Source organism: Taudactylus pleione, unplaced genomic scaffold, assembly GCF_031769625.1.
Source record: "Taudactylus pleione unplaced genomic scaffold, aTauple2 ptg000284l, whole genome shotgun sequence".
In the NCBI taxonomy this organism is placed as follows: domain Eukaryota; kingdom Metazoa; phylum Chordata; class Amphibia; order Anura; family Myobatrachidae; genus Taudactylus; species Taudactylus pleione.
The window spans coordinates 2,172,939-2,190,794 of NW_028284686.1; the positions used below are offsets into that span (position 1 = coordinate 2,172,939).

The 17,856-nt window shown below is 45.9% G+C and overlaps 1 protein-coding gene across 2 annotated transcripts in view; it reads right to left on the reverse strand.

Moving 5' to 3' along the window:
• DVL1 (dishevelled segment polarity protein 1) overlaps window positions 1-17,856 on the reverse strand; it is a 248,251-nt gene that overhangs the window by 40,176 nt on the left and 190,219 nt on the right. For both annotated transcript variants that reach the window (XM_088482235.1, XM_088482236.1), the window contains exons 6-9: window positions 9,380-9,473; window positions 8,514-8,583; window positions 7,139-7,278; window positions 3,712-3,788 (exon numbers count right to left, since the gene is read on the reverse strand). In XM_088482235.1, coding sequence (XP_088338361.1) covers window positions 3,712-3,788; window positions 7,139-7,278; window positions 8,514-8,583; window positions 9,380-9,473 — 381 coding nt within the window. The remainder of the gene's footprint in view (window positions 1-3,711; window positions 3,789-7,138; window positions 7,279-8,513; window positions 8,584-9,379; window positions 9,474-17,856) is intronic.

The following is a 17,856-nucleotide window of genomic DNA, read 5'->3' on the forward strand; positions in this document are numbered from 1 at the left end:
TCCTGGCCAAATGTACCAGAGTGAGAATGAGAAAGTGGATAAGGCTGGTGAGACAGGACATTCAGCAGTCACTACCTCACACCGTCCTGGCCGAATGTACCAGAGTGAGAATGAGAAAGTGGATAAGGCTGGTGAGACAGGACACAGCAGTCACTACCTCACACCGTCCTGGCCAAATGTACCAGAGTGAGAATGAGAAAGTGGATAAGGCTGGTGAGACAGGACATTCAGCAGTCACTACCTCACCCCGTCCTGGCCAAATGTACCAGAGTGAGAATGAGAAAGTGGATAAGGCTGGTGAGACAGGACACAGCAGTCACTACCTCACACCATCCTGGCCAAATGTACCAGAGTGAGAATGAGAAAGTGGATAAGGCTGGTGAGACAGGACACAGCAGTCACTACCTCACACCGTCCTGGCCAAATGTACCAGAGTGAGAATGAGAAAGTGGATAAGGCTGGTGAGACAGGACACAGCAGTCACTACCTCACACCGTCCTGGCCAAATGTACCAGAGTGAGAATGAGAAAGTGGATAAGGCTGGTGAGACAGGACATTCAGCAGTCACTACCTCACACCGTCCTGGCCAAATGTACCAAAGTGAGAATGAGAAAGTGGATAAGGCTGGTGAGACAGGACATTCAGCAGTCACTACCTCACACCGTCCTGGCCAAATGTACCAGAGTGAGAATGAGAAAGTGGATAAGGCTGGTGAGACAGGACATTCAGCAGTCACTACCTCACACCGTCCTGGCCAAATGTACCAAAGTGAGAATGAGAAAGTGGATAAGGCTGGTGAGACAGGACATTCAGCAGTCACTACCTCACACCGTCCTGGCCAAATGTACATGAGTGAGAATGAGAAAGTGGATAAGGCTGGTGAGACAGGACATTCAGCAGTCACTACCTCACACCATCCTGGCCAAATGTACCAGAGTGAGAATGAGAAAGTGGATAAGGCTGGTGAGACAGGACATTCAGCAGTCACTACCTCACACCGTCCTGGCCAAATGTACCAGAGTGAGAATGAGAAAGTGGATAAGGCTGGTGAGACAGGACACAGCAGTCACTACCTCACACCGTCCTGGCCAAATGTACCAGAGTGAGAATGAGAAAGTGGATAAGGCTGGTGAGACAGGACATTCAGCAGTCACTACCTCACCCCGTCCTGGCCAAATGTACCAGAGTGAGAATGAGAAAGTGGATAAGGCTGGTGAGACAGGACACAGCAGTCACTACCTCACACCATCCTGGCCAAATGTACCAGAGTGAGAATGAGAAAGTGGATAAGGCTGGTGAGACAGGACACAGCAGTCACTACCTCACACCGTCCTGGCCAAATGTACCAGAGTGAGAATGAGAAAGTGGATAAGGCTGGTGAGACAGGACACAGCAGTCACTACCTCACACCGTCCTGGCCAAATGTACCAGAGTGAGAATGAGAAAGTGGATAAGGCTGGTGAGACAGGACATTCAGCAGTCACTACCTCACACTGTCCTGGCCAAATGTACCAGAGTGAGAATGAGAAAGTGGATAAGGCTGGTGAGACAGGACATTCAGCAGTCACTACCTCACACCGTCCTGGCCAAATGTACCAAAGTGAGAATGAGAAAGTGGATAAGGCTGGTGAGACAGGACATTCAGCAGTCACTACCTCACACCGTCCTGGCCAAATGTACCAGAGTGAGAATGAGAAAGTGGATAAGGCTGGTGAGACAGGACATTCAGCAGTCACTACCTCACACCGTCCTGGCCAAATGTACCAAAGTGAGAATGAGAAAGTGGATAAGGCTGGTGAGACAGGACATTCAGCAGTCACTACCTCACACCGTCCTGGCCAAATGTACATGAGTGAGAATGAGAAAGTGGATAAGGCTGGTGAGACAGGACATTCAGCAATCACTACCTCACCCCGTCCTGGCCAAATGTACCAGAGTGAGAATGAGAAAGTGGATAAGGCTGGTGAGACAGGACACAGCAGTCACTACCTCACCCCGTTCTGGCCAAATGTACCAGAGTGAGAATGAGAAAGTGGATAAGGCTGGTGAGGCAGGACATTCAGCAATCACTACCTCACCCCGTCCTGGCCAAATGTACCAGAGTGAGAATGAGAAAGTGGATAAGGCTGGTGAGACAGGACACAGCAGTCACTACCTCACACCGTCCTGGCCAAATGTACCAGAGTGAGAATGAGAAAGTGGATAAGGCTGGTGAGACAGGACATTCAGCAGTCACTACCTCACCCCGTCCTGGCCAAATGTACCAGAGTGAGAATGAGAAAGTGGATAAGGCTGGTGAGACAGGACACAGCAGTCACTACCTCACACCGTCCTGGCCAAATGTACCAGAGTGAGAATGAGAAAGTGGATAAGGCTGGTGAGACAGGACATTCAGCAGTCACTACCTCACACCGTCCTGGCCAAATGTACCAGAGTGAGAATGAGAAAGTGGATAAGGCTGGTGAGACAGGACATTCAGCAGTCACTACCTCACACCGTCCTGGCCAAATGTACCAAAGTGAGAATGAGAAAGTGGATAAGGCTGGTGAGACAGGACATTCAGCAGTCACTACCTCACACCGTCCTGGCCAAATGTACCAGAGTGAGAATGAGAAAGTGGATAAGGCTGGTGAGACAGGACAATCAGCAGTCACTACCTCACACCGTCCTGGCCAAATGTACATGAGTGAGAATGAGAAAGTGGATAAGGCTGGTGAGACAGGACATTCAGCAATCACTACCTCACCCCATCCTGGCCAAATGTACCAGAGTGAGAATGAGAAAGTGGATAAGGCTGGTGAGACAGGACACAGCAGTCACTACCTCACCCCGTCCTGGCCAAATGTACCAGAGTGAGAATGAGAAAGTGGATAAGGCTGGTGAGGCAGGACATTCAGCAATCACTACCTCACCCCGTCCTGGCCAAATGTACCAGAGTGAGAATGAGAAAGTGGATAAGGCTGGTGAGACAGGACACAGCAGTCACTACCTCACACCGTCCTGGCCAAATGTACCAGAGTGAGAATGAGAAAGTGGATAAGGCTGGTGAGACAGGACATTCAGCAGTCACTACCTCACACCGTCCTGGCCAAATGAACCAGAGTGAGAATGAGAAAGTGGATAAGGCTGGTGAGACAGGACATTCAGCAGTCACTACCTCACCCCGTCCTGGCCAAATGTACCAGAGTGAGAATGAGAAAGTGGATAAGGCTGGTGAGACAGGAAACAGCAGTCACTACCTCACACCGTCCTGGCCAAATGTACCAGAGTGAGAATGAGAAAGTGGATAAGGCTGGTGAGACAGGACACAGCAGTCACTACCTCACACCGTCCTGGCCAAATGTACCAGAGTGAGAATGAGAAAGTGGATAAGGCTGGTGAGACAGGACACAGCAGTCACTACCTCACACCGTCCTGGCCAAATGTACCAGAGTGAGAATGAGAAAGTGGAAAAGGCTGGTGAGACAGGACACAGCAGTCACTACCTCACACTGTCCTGGCCAAATGTACCAGAGTGAAAGGGTAAAGTGATTTAGCTCAGGAAACTGCAACAGCTACCGCTATGTATCCGGCTTCAGATAACGGTGGGAGTCCCAGGGAAGGGAATCCCACCTAATTACTAGAAGAGGCATCAGGGAAAACACAGTCAAAATCCCTTCAGTGCATTAATAACCCTATTTGCCATACTGTATTACTACACTATGCACTCACCCGGGCTTGGATACAATTTCCCTCAAGACTCTGACAGCATCATCATTGCTCATATTCTCAAAGTTCACGTCATTCACCTGCAAAATGAATTTTTAGAATATTAAATATTCTTCCTTAACATAATGTAAATCTAAACAGTAAATTCTGTCTATGTCAGTATAAGATTAATTATTCATAGAACAGTTCCCCACACTGGACATAATAGCATGAACATGGTAGTGTGCTCGCTTCTAGTTACCAAAGTGCATCATTTATACTAAAGGTTGTGAGTATGTGCCTGCACCTACAATGCTGAGACATAAGGGGCACAAATGCAAAGGCAGAACACACTGATACCCTTTTTACACCAAAATCCCGGGTCTGACCCTGGAATTTGAACACTGGTCAATCCCGGGTCGAACTCGGCTTCAGACCCCGTTTACACTGCAACTTGACCCGGGTTATTCCCGGGTTTGCCCCGTTCACACTGAACCCGGGTAATCCCTGCTTTTCTCTATAGAAGGTTTTAAAAATGGTCTGTTTTAAGGTCTGACAAAGATGGTCACAAAAGGCAACAAAAGAGAGGGGTGGGGACTGATTACAGAATTGCTACAGGGTGCTGTTCTGGCTGTGGCAGGCTGTGTATCAGCCTGTGTTTGTGGCTGCAGGTCAGGCTGTGGTGCAGGCTGCAGTTCTGGCTATGGCAGGCTGTGTGCCTGCCTGCTTTTGTGGCTGCTGGTCAGGCTGCTGTGGTGCAGGAGGTTAGGCAGGCAAGCGATGGCTTCATGTGCATCTCTCTGCAGGGCACTGACAAATTACATCATCTGCCAGTGCCCCAGAAGCTCCAATCAGCATCTTTCAGAGCTAGCCGGGTCAAATATGCAGGGTAGCACCCGTTCACACTGCCGCATGACACGGGAACAACCCGTGTTCAACCCTGCTCTCAACCCGAGTAAGATTCCCGGGTAAATCAACCCGGGAATTTTTTCTGGGAGCCGTTCACACAGAGCATTGACCCGGGTCGGCCCGGCAATAACCCGGGTTATTCGGTTGGTGTAAAAGGGGTATGACATAGGTACTTAAATATGTCTTAGTGCCCTTTATAGAGCTAAGAAAGCTAAAATCCGATTCTATATATAATAGAAATTGGTATATATGTTTACATGTATACTGACACATATATAAATATATACATCTCTCTCTCTCTCTCTGTATATATATATATATATGTAGAATATATAAAGATTTGTGTATTTTTAGATTGATTCTTTAATACCCTTGAAATCTAAATGAGTACCTGGTACACCCAGCAGATCCATTATTTGTCATGTTTGGCAACTTTCCCAAGAATATTAAAATGCAATGAACACTTTAGTTCTTTATTCTTCATTTAAATGGGGATGTTAAAAAGTGGAAACAATTCCCAGTATATATTAGGCTTAGTATTATCAAAGGCGGCTGACACGAGCCTGTGATGGCATTAACGGATCCCCTGTGTAATCACTGCAAACTCAAAGAAACACAAGTAATGTTGTAAATGACTCCTGAGGCTTTGTGATAACCAGTCCACATCTGGCTGGTTGCTTCAATAGCGCTTCTGTACTTTTGTCTTTCAGTGTGGCATAATGCCATAAGGCATATTTAATTAGTAACATGGTGCATACAGAGCAGGCCTGCTGTAACCCTTAGCAACAGATCGCATTACTTTGATGAGTCCAGTGAATATCAAGCTAGTCCCTAACTTTTCATGTATATTATAATTGTATTGCTTCCCATCTCAAAGAGCAGGAACATTCATCAGAGTAGGCCTTTTATTCTAATACACTTTAGGGACATTTATGAAGAGCAATACTATATATATGCACATTGGCACCTATTTGTGAATACATGTGGCGCACTAGGGCACCATCGACTCGCTTGCGAGCGCTCGCGAGCGGGTCTGAATCAGGCCCTCAGTGTCCGACCAGCCTCCGGAGCCAGAGGACGCACCTGACCGCCGGAGGGAGACGTCGGGGGACCTGTCCAGCTGGAAGCAGGTAAGTTTCACCTGCTATTCGCCACCTCACAGTGGCGGATAGTACCTCCATCAAAATTATGAATTTTCGGAATTTGATGAATACCATAATTTCCACATCCCCATACTAATGTATGGGAGTGTGAAAATTAACGCAGGGGGACTTAGCAAGGAGATATCAGTGATATCTGCTGTGCTAAGTGGCTTCATGAATACTAAAATAACGTTATTTAAGGAAAATGTCCTTAAAAAGTTAATTTAGTGTTGATGAATAGGCCCCACAGTCTTACAATAACCAATGTTAATGTGCTACAGCCAAAATCAGCCAATGTTTCCTGCATGCAAATAAAATTGCATTTGCTCCCCTAACATTAAATTTGCACCCTTTAGCTGGATTTGTTACAGTAAATAAAGCCCATATAGGGGCTCATGCATGACATAAATGCTTATCCCTGACTTGCACCTCATTGCACCTAGAGAGAATACACAGAGGACTGAAGGGTTGTGCAGCCAAGTACAGTAAATATGTGTTCATGTAATTGCTCTGTATTTAGAGGTACACAGCTGTAACATATGCCTGTCCGGATGCTTCTATCTGAGGGTGTTCTACCCCTGGAGCAAAGATTCAGGATGATGATGATGATGATCAGCACAGGGTGTTGCAGGGTGTACATTCAGTAAAACAAAAAACACCCCAAAGAAACTGTCTCACTCCCTCTTTGCCCCCAAAGTGACCCAAGCACCAGCGCTCTTAGCCAGGGCTGGTTGTGGCAGGTGTGGGGGGAGAAACATTATGGGTTGGTCAAACTAAAACAGGAAAATCCACAGTATCGGTGTGGGCAGAACTTCGCTCAGTTTTTCAAATGGTTTTATATATTTTTTTTTTACACCAGGGGAATATTTACTAAGCTTGCCGGCAATTCTGGCCGTGGAATTTAAAAGGGCATTAAAATTAAACATAAAATGTTTGTTTGAATATTAAATATTACCTTTTCATAGCCCTTGGCCAGAGCTTCCAACAAGCACTTAGTAAATACACTTCTAAAACCATCATCAAGTTGATGCCAACACATTATGATATACATAAAATGATCTTTATGCGCCTTACACCTGCCCTCATGCAGACACACTGACGCCTTTGTTTTGAACTGAACATGTTGTATGATGTGAAATACAAATATATATCTAAATACAATTTGCTTTGGAGATTGCATTTTACACCTGTACTTTGGATGCGTCCCACTGTAAATGAGCCTCACAGCTTATATACAAATAATACAGCTACATAACTTTTGAATTGTTATCAGTTAGAATGATTACAGAGAGCGTGCAGAAGACACAGCTACATGATATATAAGTAAATCCCAGCATTAGCTGGCTGGTTACATATTACTAGGAGTACCTGGTAATAGTAACAGAACAAAAGTACCATACCTGTAAGAGCATGTCTCCAGGTTCAATTCGCCCATCGGCTGCCACGGCTCCACCTTTCATAATAGATCCAATGTATATTCCCCCATCCCCACGGTCGTTGCTCTGTCCCACGATACTGATGCCCAGGAAGTTGTATTTCTCTGGTAGGAAGTAAAGAAAGATGCATTTTAGCATAGCTCCAGTTCCCTGCAGGCATTTAAAGCAACACCACTGAATATATGTGAGTACAGTAAATGGCAAACTAATGTGCACCAGATCTATAAATTGGATATTGGGTATAGATTTGTTATTTGATTCTATGCGTATGGGACCAATGTAGAGTTAAATGCAAGTCGGCCTCAATTGCGTGCATAGAGCTAGCTGCGTATACTCACCTGTATGCACAGCTGGACGCATCCGTGTGTGCTTGGTTTGATACTCGTCATCATCATTAGTACACACGTTCACTGCCCTATCCTTTGTGCAAAAGACACACCACAAAACAGGTGGCATAGCCTGCAATTCCATCATCACACCCTCACTGAACTTTGTCCATTACAGCCCAGTTATGGCCCCTTCACTCGTGGGTGGAGATGCAACTGAAGCGCTGCATCGCCCATACTTATGTACGTCTGGTTCTGGGGCATGAGCAGAGGGGTAACTTGCAAAATATGCTCCACAAGCAGAAGACACCAGCCCCATGGCGTGCAATACCAGCGTAGTGGGTCTGTTCACCATGTGCAGTTCCACTGAGAGCATCACCCAGGTCAAAGGAGAGAAAACAGGCAGCTAATATATTATTTTGTGTATACTGTTATTATTTTCAACTAAATGTATTGGAAAAGTGATATTTGCTGCTTTATTCCACATCTAGAAAATGCTATTTTGTTAGTATGCCTCTCGTCATAGCTCACCACCATGAAGGGATAGCTCACCACCATGAAGGGATAGCTCACCAGCATGAAGGGATAGCTCACCACCATAAAGGCATAGCTCATCACCATGAAGGCATAGCTCACCAACATGAAGGCATAGGTCACCATCGTGAAGGCAGAGCTCACCGCCATGAAGGCATAGCTCACCATCATGAAGGGATAGCTCACCAGCCTGAAGGCAGAGGTCACCACCATGAAGGCATAGCTCAGCAGCATGAAGTCATAGCTCACCAGTTAGAAAGGCATAGCTCACCAGCTAGAAAGGCATAGCTCACCACCATGAAGGCATAGCTCACCACCATGAAGGCATAGCTCACCAGCATGAAGAAATAGCTCACCAGCATGTAGGCATAGCCCACCAGAAAAAAATGGCATAGCTGACCTTGATGTTGTTTGCCTAAATAACAGTAGATGGCTTCACCTGCAAGTATCCGAGTGGCTATGACAGTGAGGCTGCTTACCCATGTTAAGTGTGACTGTGATGATATTCAGAGACATGGTAGAATCTGTGATGCTGCTGAAGGACGAGGACTGTGAGAGAGATAACAGGAAAAAGTTGGAAACGTCTGAATTGAATTAAAGTGAGCATGGCGCATACAAGCAATGGCGGCAACTATTAATTTAGCTGAACCAACAGTCATAAAAAAGCAGCCTCCCAACATTACCCCCTTTTCAAATCTGGGAAGTAACTAAAAGGGGGAGTGATTGTGTCCAGAAGGGGGCAGTGTCATGTTACATTGGGGGGTGCCATGTACCCCAGTAGCATGTCTAGTGCTGTTGAAGAGTTATGCTGCTGCCAACACTCTTCCACTACCCTGAAAACATATGTGTACTGTTTGCACTCACAGCTGCCAACATTCTGGTTGTCTGGATAAAATTCCTGATTGTCTGGAATTCAGGATTGTTCTCTAGAATCAGTACAACTTGGGACAATGGGAGCTATGTAGGAACCTGTAACATCCCATAGGGTTACTTTTAGCTTATATAATGCTATTTACAGTGTGTCTGCCACTGATATTGCTGGCGCTATGGAAAAAGTTGCCCTGCATTGTCATATGTGTAGCCCCCAAGCCCATTGTGGTGTCTGTAAATCCAGCAGCCCCTAACAGGCCCGAAAATTGCTTTGACTGCTCGGTTCAAGCATCAAACAACTATATGTATCTAAATGGTCCACCCACATGTAAGTGGAAAGTGATCCTCTGTGTCCAAGCTTGGTCTGACTGACCTGCTTAAGAACAATAATTTAGAATGAATAAATCATTTTAGTAACTGGGAATGGGAGCTGAATGATAATTAAAACAGATTACTAACAAGGTCTATTACTTACTCTATCGATTTGTCGCATTTTCTGCTTCCGTCGCCTCCGTTTGTGCTTGCGGATAAGTCGCGAAGATGTGCTCTGTTCTGTGGAGCTACTTAACCTGCACAATAAAGGAAGACTATTATATTACATCAGTACAAACACCTGTTATCATGTTTACAAACTACAGACTCACTCATGACTAATAGCATCTAAGAACCCATAAAATTAAAGTTCTTTCCTGGGAGAAAAATACTGTGATACCCCCCTAAACTGCAAATGCCAAAGTGAGTATCATGATTTTAATATTTAATGCTATAAATGTACACTAAGTGCTGAGAGTTTCTACTGAGATATGGACAGCTTACTGGCACCAGTGACACGGGCTGGCAGTTCCCAGTACCCCCCTTCTCTGATGGGATATATATATTGACATATATGTCATCGGTGCATTACAGACGTTGGATGTGAATAAAATAACACCAAGATTTCAAACATATCTGCCTGCAAATAAATACATCTGAATTATCCATGAATAAATGTTGCAACATTACATTGATTCCCATGCAGATGTGTTTTATTTATTGTTATAGTAAAGCTTCACCAAATGCTAAAACGGAGCACTGCTGGGGAAACGTGTCTGTAGATTTCTTTCATCTCCAGACCTGCATTACTAGGTATAAATTCCTATGGTAATTAATCTGCACTAAGGATGACAGTTATCTTTACACTGCCAGTATGAATTGTATTTTGGCCTTGAGAATGACCTAGATCCTGGTTAAAGGCTAGGGACCTCATTCAGACCTGCTCGCTAGATGCGTTCGCTCGCACCCAGCGTATGGAAATGCGGCACACACCCAGCAAGACAGGCGATCGCACAGCAAGGCATAAGCACACCCACTATGTCTTGGCATGCGATCACATTGTGTATGCAGATGCCCACCAGCCTGTTATAAGACACCTACTTGCGCACGTCATCTCCTGGAAGTGTATGAAACCATCGGTACATCGAGGACCTATCGAGGTTGACTATACTCTGCCACAAGACCACTTCAGTGTGAAATACAACCAGGTGACGTGTACAATGACGCTGCCTGTTAATTATGCACGCCTCTGCAACAGCGTTAAGACACTCAGACACGCCTGCGATCGCACCTCCATCTCCCCCACTGTTAATAGCCAGCCCCTGTCAACCCACCCACAAACGGCTTCTCCTGTCACTCACTCTGCTGGGCTGTCTATGCGCAGCGAGCTAACGCTTCCCGATCTCTCGCACTGGTTCGCGCACGTGCACTGCCATTGCGTACGCATGCGCAGAATGTGAAAATCGTCCAACTACGAGCGAACACATCCTGAATCAGGTCCTAAGTGCTTTACAGGTAAGGCTGTATCAATAAAGTGCGTTGTCCGGTTGTAGTCTGGCACAATGTACCTCCATGGGATGTTTATGGCAATAAATATATCGCTCATATTTTCTGACACAATGTTTTATTTATCGTAATTGCCAGAAGCACATTGCGCAAGGCTATAATAGGACCTCACACTTTAATAAAGTAGCCAAAAATGTCATATTGTAAACAGCTCTCTCTAACCCCCTCTGAATTGTGAAGATCATTTAGGCTGGGTACATACTAGACGATAAATTGGCCGATTTGCCGATTATAGACAAATTGGTATAACAAATCGTCCACATCATCTAGTGCCGAGTTTCCCAACCACGGTCCTCAAGGCACACTAACAGTCCAGGTTTTAAGGATTTATGTACTTGAACACAGGTGTCTTAATTAGTACCTCAGTTATTTTGATTCAGCCATCTGTGCTCAAGCAATTGATATTACTAAAACCTGGACTGTTAGTGTACCTTGAGGACCGAGGTTGGGAAACACTGGTCTAGTGTGTGCGCACTATTGTGCGCTGCTGTGTGTTGCTCGACCAATCAAACTATATCGCATGCGGTGCAATGTAACCTAAAGACGGACGGTACAAGTAATTGTTCTGTCTTTCATTACATCTTCTAGTGTGTACCGCAAATCTTGCATGGTCCGGTGCAAATGGTAATCGCCCCAAACATGGGCAAGATTGCTGGGTCGATTAATGTGTACCCGGCCTAAGAACCTACAGTGCAGTGTAACTGTCTAAATCAAAAGATACAAGGTAACTTTGCAGGCAATGGCGGCACAAGAGCCGTACCCAGGTGTCACCCACCGAGGGGTGACACCAAAGTACAAACTCCTCCTGACACAGTGTAGGAGCCGGCACTGCGCACAGCCCACATCTCCGGGAACCCCGGAGTGACTAAAACGGGGTACGGCCCGCACGGCCACGCTCCCAACTTGCATAGCCACGCCTCAATGTGTGAGGTCACGCCCCCTTTTTGCTTGCATTACATTCCATATTCCAGGCTGCACCGGGTGTCACCAGGTGTAGGTACACCACTGCTTGCAGATGCCTGGTCTGTAAGTCCTTATGCTTTCCTATATACATATGTATTTTACAAAGACAGGTGCATAACATGACAAAACAGGATTTGCACTGAGCTTTTGTATGTTCATGAATGGCCATAAAGGACTATCCCAATGGTTCCCAAACTCTGTCCTCAAGGCACCCTAACAGTCCAGGTTTTCAGGATATTTATACTTAAGCACAGGTGACTAAAGCTGGCCATACACTAGACCAACTTCCATCCAAACATCCAGTTGGTTGGCTGGAATGAAAATATGGGAGCAAATGATTATCAGCAATTTGCTCCAAAATCCCGGAAAACAGATCTTTAGATCATGCAAGTTAGATCTTGTGACACATCATGCAGCTTTTGCTGCACATCGTGTCCTGGAGTTCCGGGGAGCTGCCGGGGAGAGTTCAAGGGAAATTGCTCACGATATCGCATCGTGAGCACATCACATAGTGTGTAGGCAACTTTAAGGTGCCTTGAGGACAGAGTCTGGGACCTCTGGACTATCCACTTCTATTCAGGGATCAGATAATTATATATGTATTGTAAGTATTAAATAGTATCTCTTGCTAAAGTAACATTTTTTTACTTAACCTATAACCTCAACTCAGTGATATGTGGGTCTTCATGCCAGTGTCCCATGTAGTTTAGGTGAACTCACATCTCTATCACTCCTGCTTGTACTAATATTGATAACAGGGAAAAGGGGATGTTCCCACTATTCCCACTTTTCCCAATCAGGGACCTGTGAGAAATGGACATCACACTATTGGAATTAGAATTGCTAGAGGTTGCCAATACAAAAAAAGTTGGAGTGCTACCAGTGGTGAGTTCTCCTGAAGTGCAGTCACTGGCATCAATCCGCCTAGTTATAGGAGTTTAGAGGATGGATTTTGTTGGTTAAATATATATATATATTTGAAGGAGTTACCCTTTAACTTTAAAATTGTTTTGCCCAGGTATATAATTCCGATATCACCACACATTGTGGATGCTACTTGCCATCATTCAATTTTATTTTCCTTTCAAAATTGCGCAGCATTCACTGTTCACTTAGTGCTGGTGTTTATAACTGTGCAGAGTAATTGGCATCTGGACGTTTTCTGATGTGTGGGCGTCTCAATAACCACATTTAAATGTACATCTTGTGTAATCTTAAAGGAGAATTTTAGCCAAGACTCAATACTTGAGCACCTCTAATTCCTTATAATTTTCTTTATTCTTTTCTATACACGTTTTGCCATTGTAATGAGAATTGTGGTTTGAAATTGTCTGCGTCTGTCAATTTTAACTTGTCTCTCAATTTCCATGTAATCTCCAAAACAAACTTGCTGTCATCTCTAAACACTTGCCACCCTTGTTAGAGCCTGCAGGATGGAAGCCCTGGGGAACACGTCTTGATCTCTGTATGCTAAGCACGCCCGATGAGAAACGACATGAAGAGACGTGATGACAAGCGGCTTCTGAAGAGGAGACACACATTGACCGAAGCCATCATTGTGAGCTAAAACCACTTCTACCTGCTTGGTAAGAGGCCCTCGGGTCCTGGCCTGTCTTACTCAGCAACACAAAGATGGAAATGGCACTGATAATGTTGATGGGTATGAAACCAATTTTTGTAACACAAAACAGATTCTTACCCCGTATTTATCTCATCAAATGATCAGAAATATTTTTGCTCTCATAATTAATTATCTAACTCAACCCAGTTAGTGTATATTCTTTAATTGTAGTCTTTATATATATCTGTAACTGGGGTGCTACCACTAGCTCCAAGAATAAAGGCAATATGGACACATACAGGGAGGTAACTAGGGGTGTGAGTGGTGCTGCCGTTGCACAGAGTGCAGAGCTCTGTGGGTGGCACTGTTGCTGCCTCATGGCCCCTGCATGTGGCTAGCAGGGTGCCTACAGCGGCACCCAGATAAACCTTTCTATACTCCAGGCACGCAACCTGCAGCCTGTACAGCTGCCCAGCAGTGCTGTACTTTGACATCATGATGTCATGTGTTCAGGTGGCGGGGCTGGCACAGGGTGCACTACCACCCTGTTATAGCACTGGTCGCACAGATGCATACCACACTGCTTAGTGCATGCAATTTGGGTGAAATTACAGCCGACTTGTGTTTTGCTCTGTTTCAGCCCCTATGCCTTTATAATATGCTTAATTCCCCTATTTAAATATCTGTATAAACTAGGGGTGAGCGGGTTCGGATTTCTGAAATCCGAACCCCCCCGAGCCACCCGATCCGAGTCCGATCCGAGTCAGGCTCGACTTTTCCCGCCTGACTCGGATCTGAAATTGAGGCAAAACGCCATCATCCCGCCTTCCGAGTCTCGCGGGTTTTGGATCCTATATAAGGTACCCGCGTCGGCGCCATTTTCTCACTCGGCTGTGGACAGTGAAGAGGGAGGGTGGGAGTTAGGGCTGTGTAGTGTAGTGTAGTGTAGTGCTGCTGTTGTCCACTACTTCAAAGTCCATAGGGGCTGGCTGTGTTGTGCTGTGCTGCTGTTGTTAATAGGGGCTGTGTCCACTACTTCAAAGTCCATAGGGGCTGGCTGGACTGTGTTGTGCAGTCAGCTCTCCAAAGGGGCTGTGTCCACTCCAAAGTCCTGTGCAGTGTCCCAGTCCTAAAGGGGTGCTGTAGTGTTGTCCAGGGGGTGCTCTGTCCATCAGGGGTGCTCCCCCCAAGTGCTAAAAAAATAATATATTTTCTGTGTTTGTGAATTGTGTGCGCAGTAGCCGCACGTGCATCAACAAAGTAGTGCCAAGCGTGCGCCTGTGTCATAAGTAAAGGGCCGGCTGGCTTGACCGTTAAGGGTGCTGTAACCCCCGAAAGTACACTCCAGTCCAAACCAAAAAAAATATTATTTTCTGTGTTTGTGAATTGTGTGCGCAGTAGCCGCACGTGCATCAACAAAGTAGTGCCAAGCGTGCGCCTGTGTCATAAGTAAAGGGCCGGCTGGCTTGACCGTTAAAGGGTGCTGTAACCCCCAAAGTACACTCCAGTCCAAACCAAAAAAAAAATTATTTTCTGTGTTTGTGAATTGTGTGCGCAGTAGCCGCACGTGCATCAACAAAGTAGTGCCAAGCGTGCGCCTGTGTCATAAGTAAAGGGCCGGCTGGCTTGACCGTTAAGGGTGCTGTAACCCCCAAAGTACACTCCAGTCCAAACCAAAAAAAAAATTATTTTCTGTGTTTGTGAATTGTGTGCGCAGTAGCCGCACGTGCATCAACAAACTAGTGCCAAGCGTGCGCCTGTGTCATAAGTAAAGGGCCGGCTGGCTTGACCGTTAAAGGGTGCTGTAACCCCCAAAGTACACTCCAGTCCAAACCAAAAAAAAAATTATTTTCTGTGTTTGTGAATTGTGTGCGCAGTAGCCGCACGTGCATCAACAAAGTAGTGCCAAGCGTGCGCCTGTGTCATAAGTAAAGGGCCGGCTGGCTTGACCGTTAAAGGGTGCTGTAACCCCCGAAAGTACACTCCAGTCCAAACCAAAAAAAAAATTATTTTCTGTGTTTGTGAATTGTGTGCGCAGTAGCCGCACGTGCATCAACAAAGTAGTGCCAAGCGTGCGCCTGTGTCATAAGTAAAGGGCCGGCTGGCTTGACCGTTAAGGGTGCTGTAACCCCCGAAAGTACACTCCAGTCCAAACCAAAAAAAATATTATTTTCTGTGTTTGTGAATTGTGTGCGCAGTAGCCGCACGTGCATCAACAAAGTAGTGCCAAGCGTGCGCCTGTGTCATAAGTAAAGGGCCGGCTGGCTTGACCGTTAAAGGGTGCTGTAACCCCCAAAGTACACTCCAGTCCAAACCACAAAAAAAATTATTTTCTGTGTTTGTGAATTGTGTGCGCAGTAGCCGCACGTGCATCAACAAAGTAGTGCCAAGCGTGCGCCTGTGTCATAAGTAAAGGGCCAGCTGGCTTGACCGTTAAAGGGTGCTGTAACCCCCGAAAGTACACTCCAGTCCAAACCAAAAAAAAAATTATTTTCTGTGTTTGTGAATTGTGTGCGCAGTAGCCGCACGTGCATCAACAAAGTAGTGCCAAGCGTGCGCCTGTGTCATAAGTAAAGGGCCGGCTGGCTTGAACGTTAAGGGTGCTGTAAACCCCGAAAGTACACTCCAGTCCAAACCAAAAAAAAAATTATTTTCTGTGTTTGTGAATTGTGTGCGCAGTAGCCGCACGTGCATCAACAAAGTAGTGCCAAGCGTGCGCCTGTGTCATAAGTAAAGGGCCGGCTGGCTTGACCGTTAAAGGGTGCTGTAACCCCCAAAGTACACTCTCAGTCCAAACCAAAAAAAAAATTATTTTCTGTGTTTGTGAATTGTATGCGCAGTAGCCGCACGTGCATCAACAAAGTAGTGCCAAGCGTGCGCCTGTGTCATAAGTAAAGGGCCGGCTGGCTTGACCGTTAAAGGGTGCTGTAACCCCCAAAGTACACTCTCAGTCCAAACCAAAAAAAAAATAATTTTCTGTGTTTGTGAATTGTGTGCGCAGTAGCCGCACGTGCATCAACAAAGTAGTGCCAAGCGTGCGCCTGTGTCATAAGTAAAGGGCCGGCTGGCTTGACCGTTAAAGGGTGCTGTAACCCCCAAAGTACACTCCAGTCCAAACCAAAAAAAAAATATTTTCGGTGTTTGTGAATTGTGTGCGCAGTAGCCGCACGTGCATCAACAAAGTAGTGCCAAGCGTGCGCCTGTGTCATAAGTAAAGGGCCGGCTGGCTTGACCGTTAAGGGTGCTGTAACCCCCGAAAGTACACTCCAGTCCAAACCAAAAAAAAAATTATTTTCTGTGTTTGTGAATTGTGTGCGTAGTAGCCGCACGTGCATCAACAAAGTAGTGCCAAGCGTGCGCCTGTGTCATAAGTAAAGGGCCGGCTGGCTTGACCGTTAAAGGGTGCTGTAACCCCCAAAGTACGCTCCAGTCCAAACCAAAAAAAAAATTATTTTCTGTGTTTGTGAATTGTGTGCGCAGTAGCCGCACGTGCATCAACAAAGTAGTGCCAAGCGTGCGCCTGTGTGATAAGTAAAGGGCCGGCTGGCTTGACCGTTAAAGGGTGCTGTAACCCCCGAAAGTACACTCCAGTCCAAACCAAAAAAAAAATTATTTTCTGTGTTTGTGAATTGTGTGCGCAGTAGCCGCACGTGCATCAACAAAGTAGTGCCAAGCGTGCGCCTGTGTCATAAGTAAAGGGCCGGCTGGCTTGACCATTAAAGGGTGCTGTAACCCCCAAAGTACACTCACAGTCCAAACCAAAAAAAAAATTATTTTCTGTGTTTGTGAATTGTGTGCGCAGTAGCCGCACGTGCATCAACAAAGTAGTGCCAAGCGTGCGCCTGTGTCATAAGTAAAGGGCCGGCTGGCTTGACCGTTAAAGGGTGCTGTAACCCCCAAAGTACACTCTCAGTCCAAACCAAAAAAAAAATTATTTTCTGTGTTTGTGAATTGTGTGCGCAGTAGCCGCACGTGCATCAACAAAGTAGTGCCAAGCGTGCGCCTGTGTCATAAGTAAAGGGCCGGCTGGCTTGACCGTTAAGGGGGCTGTAACCCCCGAAAGTACACTCCAGTCCAAACCAAAAAAAAAATTATTTTCTGTGTTTGTGAATTGTGTGCGCAGTAGCCGCACGTGCATCAACAAAGTAGTGCCAAGCGTGCGCCTGTGTGATAAGTAAAGGGCCGGCTGGCTTGACCGTTAAAGGGTGCTGTAACCCCCAAAGTACACTCCAGTCCAAACCAAAAAAAAAATTATTTTCTGTGTTTGTGAATTGTGTGCGCAGTAGCCGCACGTGCATCAACAAAGTAGTGCCAAGCGTGCGCCTGTGTCATAAGTAAAGGGCCGGCTGGCTTGACCGTTAAAGGGTGCTGTAACCCCCGAAAGTACACTCCAGTCCAAACCAAAAAAAAAATTATTTTCTGTGTTTAGCCGCACGTATATATCAAATCGATATAACATAAATGGAGGACCAAACTTTCTCCGATAAAAATAAAATAGAGAAAGATCAAGAACCACTTCCTCCTACTGCTGAAGCTGCTGCCACTAGTCA